This window comes from Gavia stellata, chromosome Z, assembly GCF_030936135.1.
Source record: "Gavia stellata isolate bGavSte3 chromosome Z, bGavSte3.hap2, whole genome shotgun sequence".
NCBI classification, from domain to species: Eukaryota; Metazoa; Chordata; class Aves; order Gaviiformes; family Gaviidae; genus Gavia; species Gavia stellata.
This window is the reverse complement of record NC_082637.1, coordinates 36,394,319-36,416,592: the sequence shown is the minus strand read 5'-3', so window position 1 is coordinate 36,416,592 and position 22,274 is coordinate 36,394,319. Positions and strand designations below refer to the sequence as shown.

Here is a 22,274-nt window from a genome sequence, read left to right as displayed (position 1 = left end):
CAGATGGTGTCTTATACATATATAAAATTACTGTCAGTCAGTGGTAACAGACCTTTGTGGAAAGGTCCTTCATTTTCCATCCCCTTGTTATCAATTAAGAGATGGAACTAATGATGTCTTAGGAAGAAAGAAATTAATTTTTTTATATGATAAACCATCTCCTCTGTTGTAGGCAGTCCCCTTTGATACGAACAGTGATGCATCATCTGAGCAGTATCTCATTGCACATAAGACCTACATGTCACCAAAAACCCTACTAACTTTGAGGGCTCTACACTGATTTACATCAGTGAAGAATCTCATCTTCAGCATACAACATTAAACTACTGGAAGTTGTAATATAAGCGGCTTTTGTATATAATGTACTATTTTTTTCTTTAAGGTAACACACCACCTAACTACTTCTTCTAATTTTTCTTTTTTTTTTTTTGGTAGGATATCACATAGGACTATCTAATTAATTAATAACCTTCCTTTATGTTAGCTTGCACTAAGAAGGAAAAGTCATTAAGTAAGAAAAAGACATATTTGTTGTTTGTTAAATACTGAAAAATAATGAAACGCATATTTCTGTGACATTTGAAAACAATACACAACAGAACAGCCACAACATAGTCAAAACCTTCATCATATGAGAGCAATTTTGTTTTTATTACAAACTGTTCTTTTCCTTCCTTTCTAAGCAGTCTGAGCAAATAAAATAAATCATACTTTCCATAACACTATATATTGTGGATTATTCCAAGATTATTTTAGCCAATCGGAAGAATGGTAAATCCATGTATATGCATCTGATAATCAACTAATTCATTACTTAAAAGAAAAAGACTTTGTACAATGTGCTTCTTGATGAAAGTTAAAAGCAGGCAATATATTTTAAAATCACTAGGAACATATAATAATTACAACATAGCTTGAGCATCTGAGAATAACTTCAGTGGAAGCGGACACTGCCAGTAACAATGAAAGCTGATAAACTCTAGTATTTTTCCATTACAGAAAGATGCAAGTTCTGATTCTGTGTAATGGCTATAAAGAAACAAAGGTCACTAGTTCTTACAACCTTTAGTGTAAATCCACAAAGTGGTCATGATGTGCTTCAGTTAACGACTCATTAACAACTAATTTAGGAATTAAAGTATTACTTTAATTTTACATTGAAAGTCAGAGCATCCAAAGACTTTCTCTATGCACTGCAGTTCCAGTCAACATTTCAGAACCTCACTAAAATCCCCCTTCCATTTCACCATCCTCCAAAGTGGCTGGGGAGATGTAGGTAATACAGGCAAGCCACTTCATTTTCGTGATTCTTTTGGTATATTTTAGGAAATGACTGGCATTAAGAAATGACCTCTTCTTTCTGCAGTAAGATGTGGTTTGTCAGTCAGCTGCATATGTATATTAATCCTTACTAGTTATGGCCTCATCAGGTCTATTAGTAAATGCTGAACAGATTTTACTTTAGTCCATCGAAGAACTAATCATATGTGAATACTGCCCATAAAAACTGAATCAAAACCACATTTAGTTTCACAGTGAGACACCCATGAAATGCAATGATTAGCTTTTGCCTTCTTGCTGACAAGAATATGCCCTGTCCCTCTGTAGGTACGAAACATGAGTATCCTCCATTTATGCGTGGGCTGTGTAGGAGTTCCCTGTTATCACAAGGATAAGATAGACATGGTCTTATCAATGCCAGGAGCTTTCAGCTGTTAAACTCAATAAAGAAATATAGCTACATGGGAATTGTAATTTGCTAGACAAGCAAATTTGCATATGTGAGGACATGAAAATCCTATGCCCCAGAATCCAAATCCCTGCTCCAAAGAACGGGTGTGTCAGAACTCTCCAAAGCAATCTTTTTTCCATTTGGGTCAGGCATTTTTCCTCATTAACTTACTTTTGCAAGTCAACAAACTATTAAATAAAACAATCAGCCTGAAACAAGTGTCTGTGTTAGATGTTTCTACTGTGGTCAGCCATCTTTGCATCAGGTGTGCCATAAGAACTTTTGAATTAGCTTGTGGAAAAAACATAGAAATTCTATTTGCTTTTATGCTGTGGGATTACACTGACATTGGGGCTGGGTGTTTGTATGGCACAAAGTTGACGTCTGATCTGGTAAAAGGCTACCAGTACAAAGTCAGTGTTCCAAAAACATGTAACAAATCTGAGCTAGCAAAGTTTCCAACAGAGAAGTTTCACAGGATCATACTTTCGTAGTCCAATGGTAGTGGCCATAAAGCAGGATTTACTGTATAATCAAGTTATCACCATGAACAACTTTAAAAGCTAAGAAATCTAACATTATACTGCAGGAACTGCTGGCTTTTCAGACCCACTGCAGTTCTCCCACTGAATACAACTGCATCCTTGAGTCCATAGGCTGCGGTGGTAGAGAAGTGTGTGCTCAAACTATTTGTTGCACTGGAGGAGGAACTTGGCAGCCTGAAACAATCATATTTATGTGCCCATTCCATTGTAGACTGCCAGCAGCCCCACATTAAAGTGATTGCTCTGGCTCTCACTGGGAGACCACAGAACAGGTGAATACCTAGTCATAGATATAAACTACAGCTAAAAATTTCCTTAGTCTGATGTGTTGCTGACAGTCAGAGAGAAGTGGAACAGAAGCCATGAGGTTAACATCCTTGACAGTGAGGATGTCATCCTTGACTTCTCTATTCTTTCTCCTTCATAGGTTTTTGACTGTCACTTCCTTCCTAATGAAGTCAAATATACCCACAATGGCTGTCCAATTTTAGATGAAGACACCGTCATGCTTAGGCTGTACAGGTAAGCAGTGGCGGAAGATCACACTTCATTGTTGCCAGGAGAACACCTGCCCTCAGGAAGAGCAAGCAGTCCATTTTTCATGGTAAAAAGCCTGTTCTGCTGTACATATTGTAACTATTTAGAGTCAGCAGCAGCACAATTAGTCAACATGTGACCATCTGTTTACAGAAACATTTGTCACAATCTATTTCAGATATGCTCAAATAATGTGTTTGTTAGTATTAATAAATACTGTCTATTGCTTGTTCAGTACAGAAAACCAGTGATTTTTTCTTTTTACTATTGAAGGTGACAACAGTACTTTCAGAGCACTGCATGTTCTGTGCTGTCCTGCAGATAGGGACACAGACCCTTGCATATACACAGCAAGTAACTTCCTTCGCACAAACATGCTTTTTACAAGTATGAGGAGGTCGGCAGCAGTGTCTGGCACCTCATGGTCTCTGTCGATCTGGGGTTTGAGGGCACATGAGAGAAAGGGGTTCAAGTAATTTAATTTAGAAGGCGAGGCCAACGCCAAACTCACAGAACAACAAAAGGTGGGATGAAGCATAATTTATTTCCTCTATCACCTGCAGGTTTACAGAAACTGAAACGTTTGTAGAAACATTCACCCTCCACGTGCAGTTGCTTGAGCCAGACTGTAATATCATCAAAATGCGCTCCCATGCCCTGGAGGTCCCTGAATACTATGGTCTGTCGCGAGTTATTGACAAGAACGTCCTCACTTTCGACTATGACAGGAAGATAAATCTGGATTGCACCATTTCCATAGCCTCTTCAGAAACCCACCTGCCTGCTCATGGCCAGCTCATCACCCAGGAAGTGCAGCAAGAGCAGCTTCGTGGAGATCAGCCACAGAGCTTCTTCCCTGGCCCTAGTACGATGTGCTTTAGTTGTTTCTATTAGCAGGTTCAAAGAGACCCAGCAGATTAAGTCTGCAGCAGTGGGTTGCTTCAGATGTGCTGGGTAAGAGTGGGTCATGTGAAGTTTAATGAACAACTTGAGCTATCATGAAAACTGAAAGGGACATGAAGTTTGTGTGGGGCACAACACAGATCACAGATCTGGGTCAGTAATCCCCTGACTGGAGTCTGTTTTTGGCTCCTAAGCACGTGGATCAATGTGATGGCTTTGGGAGTGCCAAGACTCAGTAGAAACAGCACAGGGAGTTGCTGGAGGCAGCACCTCACAAGAGACCAAGGGAGGCTGGAGTTGCAAGATGTCAGCTGAAAACAAAATCCTGTAGGAAAAGTTAAGTCAGGAAAGGAGTCCTGATTCGCATCACATTGGCTTTTTATCAGGGTTAGTTTAGCTATAAGGACAGGCGTCCCATGTTGGTTTCTGCTCCGGTAACTGTTGCACTATTCCTTCCCTTGGGTTACAGAGCACAGCCTGGGCCAGCAGTGCAGAAATGGGAGCTGCGTGCTGGGACGGGGAGTCACTCACAACACAAAAATGAGCTGCGAAGAATTTCTGAGGATGGGGATTCGATATCAGCATCTTGACCCTCCCTCGCCTGACACTGATTATATTCCTGTGAGGTTGGATCTCACAGACAGCAGAAGCAAAACTCTGCACAAGGTAGACTTTTATGCAACCTTACAATGTCTGATTGTCTTCCTGGTTTTCAGAAAATTTAAATTTGTTGCTCCTTTTCACATTTGAATAGAGATAGTGATCCTGAAAGTTTGTTCACTTCTTACAACGTTGCCAGATGGGCAAATGAAATGCATTGTCTCTATGCCTCTATGCTTAGACGGTTGTGGCTACAGAGAAACACCTCTGGTTGTTTACTGGCAGGCATAAGTAGTTTACCCTGAGGGCAAAATTAATTCTGGTGTAATTCCACCTCTTTTATAGAGCATGAGATGCACTGACTTCAACATATATAGTAATTAATAAGTTAAGAACTGTGTGAATATATTCAGTTAATAATAATTAATGGCTCACGTCAGATAAAGTTATTCATTAAACTCACATCAAATTAAGCAAGTTGTTTCAGCCCAAAATTAAGGACACAACTCATAGAATCATAGAATTGTTTAAGTTGGAAAAGACCTTTAAGATCATCAAGTCCAACCGTTAACCTAACACTGCCAAGTCCACCACTAAACCATGTCCCTAAGTGCTTCATCCACATGTCTTTCAAATATCTCCAGGGATGGTGACTCAACCACCTCCCTGGGCAGCACATTCCAACCCTTTAAGTGAAGAAATTTTTCCTAATATCCAATCTAAACTTCCTCTAAAATAAGACTAGTGAACATGCAATACCTTTTCTAAATATTTACTTGAGGCATTTTCTCATTCAAGTGTTTCAATTTTTCTTTTCAAAATAATTATTGCTTTAACATGTACCCCAATTAGCTACGTGAGGGTAATAGAAACTGAATTTATTTTGTTTGCTTTGTTTTGTCCTTTCAGTTTTCTCATTTTTTCCTGTTGTAGACTGAGTATGCTTGGCTCCCTGTTAAGATTAAAGGCGCTATTCCCAACCAAATACCCAAAGCTGCCCTGATGGCAAAGTTCATCCTGGAAGTAGATCAATTTATTTTAACCCCCATAACAACCACAACCGTTGATGCTGAAGACAACGAAACTCCAAAGTCCCTGCTTGTATTCAACATTACCAAGCCACCTCCACGGGGCTTCATCACTCATCTATCTGACCATACAAAAGCTGTTGGCTCCTTCACGTGGAAAGATCTCAGTGACATGCTCATTGCTTATCAACCTCCAAATAACAGCCACACAGACAGGAGGAATTATGAGGTAACAGTGTAATGTATGAGCATTTGCTGGTTTTCATCTCCTTAAGGTACAGTAAGCTGTAAATAAATGCATTCATTTGTAATGGATATTTTTCAGAAAAAAAAATGGTTTCTCTAACCATATGTAATGCAGAAGCAGAGGTAAAATCTTTTACCAGTTTCTCCTGTGACTCATCATCTTAACTATCTAACACAAATCAGGTATTTGTTGCTCACTACTTAAGAATTTCTTTGCACTGAAAGATTTTTATTCCCTCTGACTAAGAATATCTAAACAGGATTTTTTTATTCTTCTTTTTTACTATTTGGTTTTTTTTATTTTTTAATGAATGGGAATAGGGGAATAACACTAGTTGTAGATCTAACCAAGAGCCTTTGGAAGGATCAATGGTGCCTTTTCCACATAGTTTTATCTATGTGACAGTACTGATCCCTGCGACCTGTGGACAGGTGACATATTTAAACCCATGAAAGACAGACCAGCTAAATGTCAGGATTGCCATTTGATCTCACACCCTACCTACTGTGGCAATGGTGGTATAGGGATAACAAAAAGGGACTCCCAGCAGTTCCTGCCAGGAGAAGTAAAAGCCTGTTACTGACATAGAGAACATGATGCAAATGATGAGAGCAGGCTGGTATCTGCAGCATCTAGAGTAAGTGAGTAAATAAACAGTGCTCATCTATGAGACCAAGGCTGCAGTAGTACGTTTATGTTTTATGGGAGGGAGCAGAGCACCAATTCTACCTTTCCTGTTTGGCTGCTAGCGATGTTTCTCCCTCCAGATCTGCCACAGAGTGCTGATGGTGAATGTCTCCTACTTTGGGTACAGTGTTACCTTATTTCTTCAGTAACCAATACTGCTAGATATTTTGTGTATTTCAGTGGTGTGCCAGCACTCTGAGAAATAAGCAATAGTCTTAAAAAGGAGATATAAGAGGAAGAGAAATGAGTTAAAGGAGTATATAAATATGCTCATAGTTATAAAATAACTACCTGATAAAACAGTTAAGCAATACTTCTTTTTGTCCTATGCATGTTAAAAGAGTGGGAAATGCTCCTTCTGCCTCTTATCATTACTATAAAAGAAGCTCTATGTTAACCGCTGAGTTAATTGTGCCCCAAACAACAGTGAAAATGCTTATCTTCCCCATTAATTTCCACACATTGCAAAGTAACTTTCCCAGCATTCACTGTGAAGAGCACAGAAGGCAGATACTTAATTTAGTGCAGAACCTCAAAGGCTCTTTTTAGAAGCTTAATCAAGTTTCATTTGTCAACATATTATCAGAAGACTTTAAGACGTCTCAGGTAAGAACACACTATATGTGTTTTGAGGTACAGCTGGTTTTCAGGCTCTTTTTTTTTCAATAAATAGTTTGTCTGCTTTCACAACAGGTGGAGTTTGAGGTTCATGACTTCTACTTTGAAAGGAGTTTACCAATCACTGTGCATCTTTCTATCAGAACAACAGATACAAACGCTCCTCGAGTTTCATGGAATACAGGTGAGGTCTCTTTTCCTCAGTTTATTTTGCTATAGAATTTATAACACTTTGACACAGACATTTGACAAAGCTTTAAAATTCAGATTCACACCTGGAGTTTCAGGATCATTAAACTGAGGGAGTGTAGATCTGTTTTTTCCCTTTACCCATTTTGGGGGGAACATGTTGCAACAACTTGAAAAAATCTTAAGTTTTAACTGGAATGAAAAATAAAGAAAAAAGGGAGTTACAGGAAAATCAGGATTTCTGTATATAGCATTTTCTTCAAGAACGAACTGGACATAAAAGAGTATAAATACTAAAGACAAATACGTGATGGAATAGGAGTAGTTGAGTAGTGTTCAGGAAAGACCAAGGCTGTTTGGTATAGTTTAAAGTGGAAGTCTGCAAAAATGAACAACTAGAAAAAGAGAGCATGATACACCACCAGGCATTTGACGCCCGGAGCCTTACAGGGTTAAAGCTAATTCAAACAGTTTTATAATGCCTGCACTGGAGAGGGGACAGGCTCACCCACCTAGAGTGAAAAGTACATTGATATTTAATCATCAAAAGGCACAAGATCAAACAAGTCTTGAAGTTAACACCAGAGAAAGAGCAGGCTCCTCAGAGTAGAAAAGGGAAGGAGCCGAGGCGAGGCCTCATGTCTCCCAGAGAAGCCCCACCTGAAATGACTGACTGAGTAAGAAGAAGAGATACGGTCCTCCATCATGAAGATCAAGATATATTTTTAAATGCAGACTCACTAAGGAAGTTGAGTGCCCAGTTTCAGACATTGTGAGATTGCAAGTGCTACGCTCCAGTTTGTGCAAATGTCCAGAAATGTGCCTAGCTAGTCTATCAGATCACTGGGAACCAGGATATGTTATTTCTCTGAAAAAAATCCCTTAAAGACAGTTGACTAAGGCAAGTATGTCAGCATAAAAGCTGATATCAAGCTCTTAAGCCTGCCTTGAAATGTCCGTCACAAATAGGTATGTAGACGGAATTAAACACGCTTTTTTTCCTGACTGCAAAAACCTTCAGGAAGGTTAGATGCTGACAGCCTTGAATGTCGCAGACGCTTTGGTGAAGTGACGCTCTGCTCTTCGCAGGCCTCAACCTCCTGGAAGGGCAATCCCGACCAATCACATGGCAACACTTCCAAATTGTAGACAATGATGACATCCAAAATGTTCGCTTGGTCGCAGCTGACGGCTTACAGCATGGGCGGCTCACAGTGAGAGGTAACTCCTTTCAACTTGAGGGCTTGGAAACACGTTCTCTAGCGACAACTGGCTACCATAAGGTGACGGTCAATAAGACTTGACAGCGTCTGCGGTATGTCGCTCCCTGCTGAGGGCTGCCAGCGTAAGAGACAGGGAAATTTACAAGGGAATGAAGGTGTGGGAGGAAATACTTGGATGCGCAGTAAGGAATTAGGAAATTCACACGCTCATAAAGAAAGTCAGTTGCACAGCTCAGACGCTTTTGCAAATCGTGCACTGACGCTGTCCACATCCTGAAGTGGGAGATACCTCTAAGTCTGGCGTTTTGCCTAGGCACCACTTTCATTTGAAAACGAAATCGGTTCTTGGCTCCTTCGCCCGAGGTGAATTCGGCCCAAGCGAGCTAAGGCAGCTCGTGGTGCCGTGCGGCGGGCCCGACGCCGCCCCGCCTCACCGCGGCTGAAGGAGGACGGGTAACCCCCCGAGAGACGGTGCTGCGATGCCGCTGCAGGAGGAGGAGAAAGACCCGCACGGCCGCACGCCGCCCTGTGCCGCTCAATGCGAACGAGAACAAAGCCGCGGCGTGAGAACGCCGCTCCCGCAGGCGTCCCCTCCGGAGCGGCGGGCAAGAGCCGCACCGACAGCGGCGGGAGGGACGCGGGCAGGGCCGCGCACCCACGGGCAGAAGCCGCGGCCCGGCGGGGCTCCGCCCTCCTGCCCCGGCGTCCCCGGGCGGCGGCGGCGGCGGCGGCGCGGCGGGCGCAGGCGCGCGCAGGCGGGCGCAGGCGGTCCGGCGGGCTCTGCGCCCTCTGCTGACCGGCCCCCCCTCCTGCAGCCCCGCTCGGCGCGGGGGTTAACCCCAGAGTGCCGAAAAATTCGGTATTTAAACTCCTGCCTTCTTCACGTGCGTTTACATCCCAAAGCTGCAATTCTGAAGAAATCAGCTGTGCTTGCATTGAGCATTTCGGCCTAGGCGAAATGCAGTCACTGTATTTTCGCTTCTTACAGTTTTGCTTGAGGATGCTAGGGAACGCCGAGTGATTCTGCTTCGTCGGCAGATACAGATAGTAGTTGGATGCGGTTGTTATTTACTGGCAGCTTTAAGCTGTATTTCAAAAAGTGGCAAGTAAATTAGACTTCTAATTCGTTAGCCTTCTGCATTGTCAGTATTACTAATTTTGCTTTGCAATCTCACGAGTCCGCACACTGCTGCTCTCCTTGGGAAAATGGTTAGGCAAAAAAAGTCACTCTGCTGTTGGCAGGGTGGAAAGATGCTGCCGCTATCAGTGCTGGATTTTTTGATAGCTAAATGTATTCGTGTAAAACACGTAGCTTAGAGACATAAAACAAGTATTTAGAGAAGAGGGGAAGGTGGTATTTGGAATTTAGTGGAAACAGAAACTATTCAGAAGTATGTTTCATCTCAGGAAACTACTACCAAGGAGTTCAGTGTCTGCACGGTCTTCCTCCTCTAATGATACAAACAGAAACTCTGTGGTGTCAGCAGCGTTAGATAGGGTCAGCCCCAGAGACGGTGTTCCGGGGGGGTATGAAGCCAGCCAGGGTGTGGGCTGCAGGCCACAGAGCAGCAGACCAGCTGCACCTGCAGAAGCATGCAGAGCCCAAGGCACATCTCCTGGTGGCAGTCCCAGCCTTGCACGCAGCCCCCTGGGCTTTTTCAGCCTCCTGTGGGCCAGCCAGGGGTGGATATTTCTTCTCCAGTGACCACGCCTTGTTCTCTTTTATGTGTCTGCATAGGCACAGGCAAAGGAAACCATCACCACAATTTTCGGCAACTGACTTTTTTGTCTAGCCAGCACCAACTGATGTTCAAGCTTTAAAGTAAAGCTTGGATTTAGCCCTCCAGATGCACCGTAACTCTAATGCTCCTGGTGAATGGTCTGAGCCACTGCCCACCGAATCAGTGGAAGGTTTCCCATCAACTGCAGGGAACAGTGAATCAATCCAATGTTTTGAATGCTCTTTTGTTGGGTTTGGTAATGACAGTCCTAGAGCTAAAGAAATACCTGAAAGAAAGAGGTATGTATGTATGGTGTTGTTCCCTGCTTTCTGTCACCTTTAACAGGTTTTTTTTTTGGTGGTGAGGCAGTTATTTCTCCATCCTGAAGTTTGCCTGTAATTCTCTTCAAGTAAGGAGCAAAGGGAGTGGGTGGGTGTCTCTGCTGATGTTACACAGCATGGAGGGTAAAAAATTTTCCTTGGAGGCCCTGGGGAGATCATCTCTTCCAGCACCAGCTTACAGTTCTCAAAACATTTAACCTGCCTGAATATTTGTGCGTGTGCATAACATGTTCAGTGAAGTAGAGGTGTAAAATTGTCTTATTATAGACAGCAACCTCAATATGCAGAAAAAACAAGACCCACAAATTTTATTTTTTACTTGCAATAAAATGCTGAGCTGTAATTATAAAGCATATTCTCTTTGATGCTTAAAATACATGTAAAATGTACTGATAAGAAACTAGGGGTTGAAATTAAAGTGGAAAGAGTCACAGTTAAAAATCCTTCATCTCTCCAGTTATCTTTAGTGAAATGGACATTTGGAGGATTTTCTCTGCTACCACAGTTGAAACTCCTGTGTTCTTATTACCTATTCCAACTTCTACAAACTTGTTTCCAGTAGGTGAAGTTACGTTTGATTTTTCCAGTTCGAAATGCATTCTCCTTCTCTCTCCTTTAATAACATTCATATTGGTGGAAGGATTCTCCTCTGGGCTGAACTGCATGTTTTTGGTGCGTTTTCTTCCACTGTTTTGACAGGAGGGAAAGGATTCATGTTCACAGTCTCTGACATTCAGGCTGGCGTTGTTCACTACCATCATGATGACAGTGATTCTACTAAGGACTTTGTGGTCTTTAGGATTTTCGATGGCCCACACAGTATTCGCCATAAGTTTCCAATCAATATCCTCCCTAAAGATGACAGCCCCCCATTTCTTATCAGCAATGTGGTGATTGAAGTTCATGAGGGCCAGATGATCCTGATTCAGGGCTCCATGCTTCATGCTTCTGACATGGATTCCAGTGATGATTACATACTATTCAATATTACCAAGCCACCACAGGCTGGAGAAATCATGAAGAAACCAGGACCAAACTTGATAGGTAATGAAACACATCCACAATGAACGCTTTTCTTTGTCCCATCCTTTTTTAAGTACATTAAATGTTACAGTTAGACAACTTATTTTGGCTCAGGACAAATCATGGCAAATTTGGACTTCTTTCGTTATAGCGTAAATCCCCATCATTAATTAATGATGGTCCCTGCACCAGGATAACTATACTTGTGAACACAATTTATCCCATAATTCTTCCATTCTGTGTCTATTTCCCTACTGTACTTTTCTCCTCCAGAAAAGCTGGGCTAGTCAGGAGTTATTTTAACTGCAAGGATCCCTGCCAAGTTGAAAGCTATTAGATGAAGCTAGTGGTGCTAAAAGAGGAAGAAATCTCTCATCCTATTTAACTGAACTCAGAAATTCCTGTGCTAGACTGCAGAGGCTGCTAGTCCTGCAAATTCTCTTTTGTCCTCTGAACAGGCCTTTAGGCCCATTTACTGTGTTCCTTCATTTTTTGAATGATCTTTAAGTGACACAGAAAAGTTGATGATCTTGAGGATATGTGGAAGACAATGAGATAACATTTCAAAGGGCTTGCCCTAGTTAGGATGAGAAAGAGGACATTATGCTTCACCAGTTACTTGCACACTAATGGATAATTTTTATGAATTATTAAAATCATGCATTGTTCAATAGAAGATATATTCTTCAATTCAACAGGGTATTCTGTCAGAAGTTTTCTTCAGAGGGATCTATTTAATGGAATAATTTATTATCATCATTTGGGAGGAGAAGTATTTGAAGATTCCCTTGAGTTTGTGCTGTGTGATAGCCATGACCCTCCCAATCTCTCAGAGCCACAGGTATGAAACTAAAGCATCTTTGGCAGACTCCTGCATTTTTCCTGATGATTTTACACCTTCTGACAGCCTTTCAAATCAAACTGGTATAGGTCTTTTCTGTTTGCCATCACGACGGCTACCACCGCAAATAATGTTCTTCGGAGACAGCTCTTTTTCTTGCTTTCCATGGGGTAATTCTCGTTGCCTGGCCGCAGAGAGACAAGTCCATTGCAGAGACTTCTTCCTATACTGTAAAATGAAATGTTGGAAACAAATTAGATTTGGAGACAGTACAAACAAGCTGAACAGCCCTCCTGAAGTCAGCTGAGAAGAGACTATTTATTTCACCCAGAAGCCCAACATACTGAATTTAACTTTGCTTTTAATTTAAATAGAAACCACTAAGACTCATAGGCTCTGCATTTAATTGTTGTATATCTCCATTACTTGTGTGTTCATGATATGGCATGACAGCCACATCCTATATCTCATATTCCAGTGATCCGCTTACTTCTGTGTGTGCATGTTTGTAAAGAGCTGCTTGGACACTCTCTTACTGAGAGGAATGGCTGCTGATTTTACTGTCTTCCTGATTTCAGGTGATGATGGTGCACATTATTCCTGTGGACGATCAGCTACCCAGAGAAGCCCCAGGAGTGACCCGTCATCTGGTTGTTAAGGAGACTGAGATTGCTCACATAACTAAGAAACATCTCCACTTCATAGATGTGGAAGAGCAAGACAGGGAACTCACATACACCATAACTACTTCCCCATTTTTCTCTTGCACACATGGGTAGGTGTGACCTGCCATACCTTTCAGGTGGGACAGGGTAATGACCCATGTAAGAGGAGCAGCCTCAGTGGCAGTAGCGTGCTTGTGTCTTGGATTCTTCATCTGTTTGCTTAAAGTGCAGGTGACAATAGCTGGGTGCAACTCTCCTCTTGACGATCAAGGGTGAGCTACAGCCCAAAGCAACAGAGTAATGTACAGAGTAATTAAAAAAATGCATACTTTAGCAAGAAATAAGAAGGAGGAAAGCACCTGACATCTTTTGTTTCCTTTTGTTGGACTTGCATTTTACACTGGCCTGTGGGATCCTGTACAGCCTTGAGCACAGGTAACAGCACCTCTCCTAACTACATAGAGTGGGGCTGACCTAGGCCTGCCCCAAACTGAGAAGATGAGGTGCTACAGCTTTTTCTAGGATATGTATTACTACCATGGCACTGTGAAGGACTCCTGGCCCTGGACCAGGAACCTGTGGAGCAGAATGCAGGCACAACAGGTTAAGGGGGCAGTAGGGGTATGGGATGAATGGGTGTAGTAGCAGTTTACATGTCACTGATGCTGTTTCGCCTTTTGGTAAGTTCATGACAGCATCGGCATGAATTTGCTGAATAGAAAAGTTTTAAATCCAGCCATTGTACAGTTTAAGCTGAAGATCAACACTTTCACTTTTCACTTCAAGCAACAGAGGATCAGTATGCAGATGGGGGAGAAGGACGTTTAGGTTGTTCCCCTATTTAGTCAAATAGCCATGTGGTTATCCAGTTTGCAGGTTACTGCTGTCAGAAAGCTGGCTTGCTGGAAACTCATTCATTTCAGAAGTTTATAAGATGCATGAAAACCAGAAATAATTTATTTTTCTACGTTAAGATAAATGCAGGTGTGTAAGTAATAAGTATGTGATGGACTAGACTTGCAGGTGGTGTAAATGGTATCTGGGTGTGCAGAGACACACTTGTAGCAAACCCAGAGCTTGGTTATAAAGTATGCAATGATTTTTGATGACCATCCTGAAAAAATATTTCTTGTGGTCAGTTTTCTCTGATAAAGTTTAAATAAATAACAAGGGTAGAAGAAAGAAAAATGTGTGGTTTTTTTTTTTTTTTTTTTAATGCAGTCGGGAGTGGGAAGTTAATCTGAAAGGCAAGATTGAGCTATGTGACTGTTGTTTTTCCTGTTCTTCAGTATTGCTAACCAGGGTATGACATACATATTTTTGTACAGCCACTCAGATGCTGGGAAGCTGTTTATGGTGGACACCATCCCCAAGCTGGCCAAGGATCCTGCTGCTCTTGCACTGCGGTCATTTAGTCAGGTTTGTTATGTTGCCTGATACCATAACCAGTTCTAAACAATTTTAAAAAGTTACAAGCATACAGCTTTTTTTTGACAGGAAAATGAGGTGAAAAATGAGAAGCAGTACTATGACAAGCTCTGCTTAAGAAGCTCAAAAGTTTGCTAATTCAATTCCAGGTTTTAAAACAAATTTCCACCATGCTTCAGTTCTGCAATATGTAAACACAACTCTCCTTCTGAAACAAGCAGGGGCTGCAGTTGCTCAGGGTAGGCTGATTTGGCTCCAGCATGATGTTAAGAGGAAGGAAGAAACACACAAAATGTGGAAATGAGACCTTGACAGTTTCCTGCTTCTTCTCAGTGTCTCCACCAATAGATATGGCTGGAACAGGCCTTTTCCAGGATTTTGTTGTTCAGTCTTCATGCTCCCATAGTTTGACAGATGTCTTACGAGTATTAGTAAAGTGCCCTGTTTTATATCCTGCTGTATGGTTAAGGTCGCATAATGGCGAGACTGTAATGAGAGCTCTGAGCCAACAAATCCTTAATCATGTGCCTAATATGTGTGTCTGGATGCAAGATTTTGGTGATTATTTTAGCGTCTTTCATTGGCCTGCCCTCACTTGGGGAGGCAGCATGTGCGGTTTATTCATACTGGTGAGGGCAAATTCAGCTGCTGTGGGAGATGTTACATTGAAAGTTATGCTTTGATGAATTGTTTATTTTAAAGTCACAGTTAGAAAAGGCCCTGGGACCAGCATTCTTAAAGGGCTCCATCAAGAAGGTAAGGCCATTGCCTCTATTATCATTTATAAACTGCGTCTGTATTTTTTGCTACAGGTTTGAGTATTGGAACCTGTACTCACCTGATTTGTAGCTAAAGATGTATTTAATCAAGGTATTGCCAGCAGCTAAAGAGTACAAGCAAAGTTTCTGGAATTAACTTTGACAGTTTGGATAACATCTAATCAGGGGATGAGAAAGGTCCCTAATGTCCTGAATGATGGCTACTCCCATTATCTCTTCTTACATGCACCTCTCTTCTCTTTTTGCAGCATGCTGTGAACTATATGAAAGTTGCCTACATGCCGCCACTGCAGGATGTCGGGCCTGAACCTCAGCAAGTCCAGTTTATTTTTTCCGTCAGCAATCAGCATGGTGGCACTTTGTATGGGATCTGCTTCAATATTACAATTCTTCCTGTGGACAATCAAGCCCCAGAGGTAGGGTGGTGGTGAAGGCAAGAGGGAAGGACTTGGAAATGGCTTTGGGTAGAAACAGAAATGCAGAGAGATGTCCTGATCTGACTGAAAGAAAAAATAAATCTTCCATGGGATCAGGGTTTCAGTGTCTTGCACAGAGCCAGCATCGGGACTGAAGTGGAAGGCGAAGCCTGGTGAGTTTGCAAGGTGATTTTCTGTGCTAAATAAGCTGAGGGCTACCTTCGGCATCTGGGTGGCTGTACAAAAATAGGTATGTCACATCCTGGTTAGCAAAACTGCATCCCTCCTCTTCGTGTTGCTTATTGCCTGTGAAGGCCAGGAGTCTCCGTGAACGGGATCAGGTCTGGGCTGCATGTATTAGGACCTACTATTAGTAAATTCCTTATGTTTTCCTAAGACAGCAGAAAAGAGTACAGCCTTTGGCATTTTGTTTTTCTAGCTGTCACATGTCCTCATACCAGACCAAATTGAAATTGCCCTGTTTGGTGTATGTTTGGAGGTGCAGTTGAAAAGAGAGTTCAGCATTTCTCCTCCATGCAGGTTTTTACAAGCCATTTGAGAGTGGAAGAGGGTGGCCTGAGCCTTGTCACAGAGGGACACATTCTCATCTCTGACGTGGACACGAAACGGGAGCATCTCCTCCTCCTCCTGCAGAGACAGCCTCAGCACGGGGCAGTGGAGCTGGATGGCATTCCCATGAATGAAGGCGACAGGCTTTCCTGTTGGGACCTGCGTACCCTGGCAGTCAGGTTAGAAGTGTGGATGTCTTTTCCTCTTACGGTGGCTGACTGTCTCAGTCGGATGAGTGAAAGCCCCGCAGAGAAGTGGTGCGAGATGCAGAGGCTACAGCTAGCCGTGCTCACTGTCGCACAGCTCTGGCAGAGCTGCTCCAGGCCAAGATTGTTGGCTGAGCCTCCGGACCGCAACCGTCACTGTGGAAACTGAGCTGTTGTGTGGCCAGGAAGCAGGAGCTAGCGACCGTGTCTGATGTATATAGGTTTCTCTATAACGCACTGCCCCATGCAGATGAGGAGGCAAATTCTGTACTCAGTCATGCAGTTCCTGTGAAGAAGGCAATGTTTGCCAGCTTTTTTAAGTTGTGTGTTTCTTAAACAACTTGGTTAGTTTACAAGAAAACTTGTATTAACACTAGACGTGAAACTTTCGCTGCTATATTTGTGGCCAGAACAAGACTTTCTACACGCAAGCAGAATTAGAGCTCCCTGACTCTGTTTCCATCTGTTAGTCAAAAAGGGCACCTCCTGCAGTGAGGACATACATGTTTGGTAGACACCTCACAGCCAGAACATAGATGACAAAGCCTTAATGAAACCTCTTTCCCAGCTGATGTCTGGTTTGTCTTGGGGGTTTTCTTCTTATAGGAGGCCCCACAAGCTGTCTGAAGACACTCTGATCCAGAATCAGCAGTCTTAGATGGATACCCTTGCACAGGGATCGGCGTTTTACATTGGGAGGGATCCACGTTGTCTGACATTACCAGAAAGCACAGCTTCTTTGTCTCTGTGAAATCTGTGTAGCTTTTTTTTTTTCCCCCCACAGGTATCGGCATGATGGCTCTGAGACTCTCACTGATGATGTCCTCTTTGCAGCCACAGATGGCATCCACTTTGTAGAGTTCATCCTGCAGGTCAAGGTCAGCGTGTTGCATATTTCTGAGAGCAATTGCCTGTGTACAAGAGTGCAAAGCTTGACTTCTGAAAGTGTTCGCATTCTCTTGGAAATTGGAAGATAATGGATTTGTTAGGCTTCCATTTTGACCCTAGCTTTTAGGTTTATGTAGTAAAATTGGGAGGAGGTTTGGCTTGTACTAGCTGAAAGGCATTTGTACTTGCTGTTGCTTGGGTTGTTCTGTCTCGAATTATTCTCTCTGTACTTAAATACGGGGAGTGAGTTTTCTTTCTGAAGCTATAATTATCTAGTTTGGCTTACTTTTATCTTTGAATTTTAAGCATGACCCTAATTCAGCTGGTTTCATTTTGTTCATAGAGAGAGCTCAATGTACTCTGACACTGACACCACACTGCTGGTTTGGGCTGGAAAGAAATGTAGGAAAACAACAGGTTTCCACTGAAATGAAAAATAAAAGGTCTTAAATTATTTTTCTGATTAGGTGTTGCCTGTGAATGATGAGCCACCTGTTATGCGAACAGGCCTTGTTCCTGTGCTCCACTGCCTGGAGGGTGAAGAAGTGGTCCTCTCCGCAGAGTACATCTATGCCACAGACGCAGACAGTGATGACACGAAACTGATGTTTATGCTGGCTCGCCAGCCCTACCACGGGGTGGTGAGGAAAGCTGGTATTGCTGTGGATCGTTTCTCCCAAGCTGATGTCATCTCTGGTTTAGTCACATATAAGCACACCAGTAAGTGAGTTAAGGACGGAATTAGACTGGAAGGTGGTCGGAGAGTTTTTGGCAGAAAATCTTAACCTGAATCCGTATAATCTTTGCAGAAGCTCAGCAGGAGCTCTCGAGAAACCACATGTGTTGTTACTAGGGAAAAAGTAAGCTGGCTTCAAAAGAGCACTGATGATATACAACTACCAAATGTTTTAATGTGTTCTCCAAATCCCTGTTTGAACTGAAAATTGTATTAGAACAAGTACATGAAAGCATCATAATCCTGGAGGATCTCTTTTACTGTTGCTGATAAAATATCTTGGGCTTCTTTGGCAAAATTACTATTAAATTAGGTACAAAATAGAGGCTTTTCATTTGTTTCAAGACATTAAAAAAAAATTGACTTTTTTCCATAGTCATGTTTAGATAAAATAATGTAACGCTGTAAATGAGGATGCCGAGTTTTAATAGAAAACTGCTAAGAACCTAAGGTACTTCCTGCTTGCTTCTCCGAACTGGATGGATATCCGCTTTTGGACAGTTTATAGTCTTCCTGTACCATGAGATAAATGATGTTTAGATTTTCTTCAAGAGAACCACAGTGCTAAAAAGATGTTATTTTGTGGTTTTATCTTTAAAATCCAAAAATGCTTTTTTTTTTTTTTAATTACTCTCAGAAATCAAGGGCCGGTTAAACCCCTTTCCTACTTAATTTTGTCCTTTCATTAGCATTAAAGGGGTTCTCTTTTCTACATCTCTGATGACAACTTTAGTCTTTTTTTTTCCAAAGCTCTGGTTTTCTGTGTAATTAGTCTGTAATTTTGTGCTAGCATGGAGAATATATATGAAAATTTCAGGCTTGGCACTGTCTAAAAAGAATAGCTGGTATTTGAGAAGAGAAGGAAGTACTTGATTATGGCCACCCATAACAAACTTTTCTTCAGCATCCTAAAGATATCAGGAACATTATTTCGATGACAATGTTTTGCAGAGGCAATGAAGGGCAGAAGCTAACCTTCAAGGGTGCAGTGCCTGTGCTTTTCATTCCCAAATTTCTACACGTTAAATGTGCTGGCAGTACATACCGCAAGAGAGGGTGGGAGTCACCGCTTTTCCTTTGCAGGCAGCTTATTAGGAATATCTTGCAGCAATCCAAGACACAGGCTGCCAGAAGTGCTAAGAACTGGAATACATTCAGCCACAGGTGCTTCTTGCAAGGCGTGGCAGTTCCCAGTCCTGTGCTGTATCAGCCCACATTTTGAACATGATTACATATAGTCATAATATACAGTATAGTAACAAAGCACAGTCCTTGTTATAGTCTATTTCGTAGGGATAAGAGGCATATAGGAATACATGCATTTCTTGGTGTGCAAATATGTTTTCTTCTGGAAGAGCATGGATATTACCACTTGTCATAGAGAGAGTATACATGTGAAAGAAAGCTCTTTTCCTACATTCTTTGAGAAGGAATGCAGAAAAAACCCTCTCTTTCTGCACAAATGTACATTTTGCACATGCCTTAGTGCAGGAAGAACAGAATCATGAGGACTATTAGCAATTTTATTACAATTACAATATAATATTATAACATTGCAATAATAGTGTTGTAACTATTAGTAATACTAACAGTTACATACTTTTCTACAGCCTTTTATTCTGGACTAGAATAAGCTGGTTAAAATTAATTACAAACAACAAACCAAATCCCTAACCAAACAGCACCCCCACCAGCCAGAATTAAGAATTCTAGTAATTTTGCTGTTGTTTTCTTCTTCTGACTTTGAATACTGCAGACTGTCCTTGCAGGATACAAAATTATTCTTCATGAAGTTTTGGTAAAATATTTCTTCTGACCTGCAACATTTTTTACAGGTGGGGAGATTGGCCTGACTCCTTCCACTGAGATCTTAACATTCGTTGTCTCTGATAGTGAGGCTGGCCTAGATGTGAAAGACTGCTGTTATGATGGACCTCTTCCTCCTCCAGTTCCGCTTCATGATCCATTGCCAGTATATGACCTTAACATCACTGTACTTCCAGTGGACAACCAGCCTCCATCCGTTGCAACTGGTGAAAGCTTCCTCTCACTATAGCATTATAATGTGGGCTATGCAGTACTGTAATGGCTAAAGACTCAGGGTGTTTGTTTGTTTGCTTGTTTGCTTGTTAACATCAGAAAGAGTCAGCTGAGATCATCATACAAAAGTTTCGGATCAGAATTTCCATAAGTTTTTTTTTCTTTTGCTAGTAAAGTGCAACCACCAAATTCAGCTGAAGGTGCAAGTATGAGTAACTGCTTGTGGCTCTTCAGCTGCATTTTTAAATCATGTGGTTAGAGATGACAGTGCTCAGATCTGCTCCCCTCCATCTATACATGTCCATTGCTGCATATGTAAGCTATGTCTGAGTAAAAGTGATCCTTATCTTGTCCCTGAAGTGAACTTAGGTCCAGACAATTGTCATGTTTATACAATGCAAAAACATAAACATCTGTCTACCTTTGCATGTAAAGTATACAACAGAAATTTAGACTCTGGCCCTTATATGAAGGGAGAGAATCTTTTATTACCTATATTTAATTCTGTTAGTGAATAATGACAAAGCTAGGCTATATATGTAACGGATCAGATTAATAGATGTGAAGACACATTTTCACTAGTACTCTTCAGGATGAAAAATACTCAGTTCAAATGGAAACAGTGTAGGTAGTGTACATTTAGTCCAGCCACAGCCCATTGTGTGAAATTTCCATTGACTTCCTGGGCTTTGGATGTGGTCTATAGTATACATATTAAAGGTGTGCCTTCTGTATGCTTGTCTTTTTCAATATGTCATTTGTTTGTAAGCATCATGTACATGTTATGTATCTCAGACAATATTTAAGCATATGTATGAGTAGCTCTGTAATTTGCAGGCTCTCACCCAAGCAATGTTCTGGAAATGAAGCATTGTCCCAGCAGGGAAATTAAGCAGTGATGCATGAAAAAATGTTCATTATGAGCAATTCGTAACAGCTCTCATGTAATTAATGCTCTGACAAACAGAGGTAACAACTGATTTTGAGCAGCACATAAACCATACCTAATAACCTACCAGTAAAATAATTTCATGATCCCCTCCCTCTCTGCTTACACAATGGCAAAAGTAGAGTTGATGGTGTAAGCAGAGAAAAAACCCCTAAACAAAAATCCCTCAATAACTCAGTATTTGTTGTCTTTTTCCCCCTTAGGTATTATTTCCATCCTTGTTAATAAAAACAACAGCAAAATGAGCTAAATAAGCAATAATGCTTATCATATTGTTTTTGTGCAGGTACAAGGTTTGTGGTGGAGGAGGGGTCCTCAGCAGCCCTTACCACCAACCATTTGTTTGCCACTGACCCTGACAGCACTGCAGATGATTTAGAGTTTGTCTTGGTTTCTCCTCCCCAGTTTGGTTACATTGAAAATATACTGCCTTCTCCTGGGTTTGAGAAGAGCAACATTGGTATAAGTATAGGTAAGTCTTAACAACATATGGTAATCAAGCAGATGAAATAGAGGACTTGTGAAGGGCTGTGCGGTGGGCTCTGGTGAAGTAGCTGCAGGTGTGTGCATTAATATGGGCTTATTAAGGAAAGCAGGTGCTGGCAAATGAAGAGCAGTGGGACTGTGTGGGAGTTCAAAGGGAGACTGCAGCTCTGAAAATGTGAAGAATTGGCACGTGAAGTAAACAAGCCAGTCCTTGTTCTATGCATTCCAGCTGCAATCCATTGGAAGTGGCGATATGAGACATTAATCTGCTCTCTCTGCCTCCCCCTTCACTCTCCCATGCAAGGCTCCTGCCCTTCCCTTCACCTATTCTTCTGTCAATTAAATGCTGCAGCTGAGAATTTGAAAAGCCTGCGTCCTGTGTTAGTTCCCAAGACAAAATTACAAAAGTGAGAGAGATGGTGATTGACTTGGGTCTCTTCCCTTGTCCACCTTCAAACATTGTAAGGCAGTTTCATCCTCAGCAGAACAGATTGTGGCATGCTCTGTAATGCTACCAGCTTTCACCAGTGTCTCCAGCTGGACACCCAGAATCGCTGAGCCTTTTGGTCCCCATTTTCCTGGTCTGTCAGTCAAATAACAACCAATGTAATTACTTAGACCTCAGATCTTTTCCTGCCTGTTATTTGAGTCTTTTTAGTTGAGATCAATTCTCCAGACTGAACTGAGAAGTATGAAGTTGCACAGTCCCACAAGAAGAAGAAGGACGCATTTTTGTTTCAGGGGAAGGGCATGTGTCCTGCGATTATGTACGCAGTGTAACTCTTTGAGCCAAAAAATGACTGAGAACTTATAAAATTCAGCTTATTTGCTCTTTGAAGAAAGACATAGTTTCATATTTTTTTATGATAGTAAGAC

At 41.8% G+C, this 22,274-nt stretch overlaps 1 protein-coding gene across 1 annotated transcript in view; it reads left to right on the top strand.

The window, feature by feature from the left end:
* FREM1 (FRAS1 related extracellular matrix 1) overlaps window positions 1-22,274 on the top strand; it is a 61,069-nt gene that overhangs the window by 2,370 nt on the left and 36,425 nt on the right. Inside the window, exons 2-17 of the mRNA XM_059833925.1 lie at window positions 2,705-2,799; window positions 3,378-3,679; window positions 4,187-4,383; window positions 5,251-5,574; window positions 6,973-7,081; window positions 8,176-8,307; window positions 11,071-11,415; window positions 12,093-12,235; window positions 12,814-13,010; window positions 14,229-14,319; window positions 15,356-15,523; window positions 16,064-16,272; window positions 17,084-17,177; window positions 17,655-17,907; window positions 19,759-19,956; window positions 21,199-21,384. Coding sequence (XP_059689908.1) covers window positions 2,705-2,799; window positions 3,378-3,679; window positions 4,187-4,383; window positions 5,251-5,574; window positions 6,973-7,081; window positions 8,176-8,307; window positions 11,071-11,415; window positions 12,093-12,235; window positions 12,814-13,010; window positions 14,229-14,319; window positions 15,356-15,523; window positions 16,064-16,272; window positions 17,084-17,177; window positions 17,655-17,907; window positions 19,759-19,956; window positions 21,199-21,384 — 3,043 coding nt within the window. The remainder of the gene's footprint in view (window positions 1-2,704; window positions 2,800-3,377; window positions 3,680-4,186; window positions 4,384-5,250; window positions 5,575-6,972; window positions 7,082-8,175; window positions 8,308-11,070; window positions 11,416-12,092; window positions 12,236-12,813; window positions 13,011-14,228; window positions 14,320-15,355; window positions 15,524-16,063; window positions 16,273-17,083; window positions 17,178-17,654; window positions 17,908-19,758; window positions 19,957-21,198; window positions 21,385-22,274) is intronic.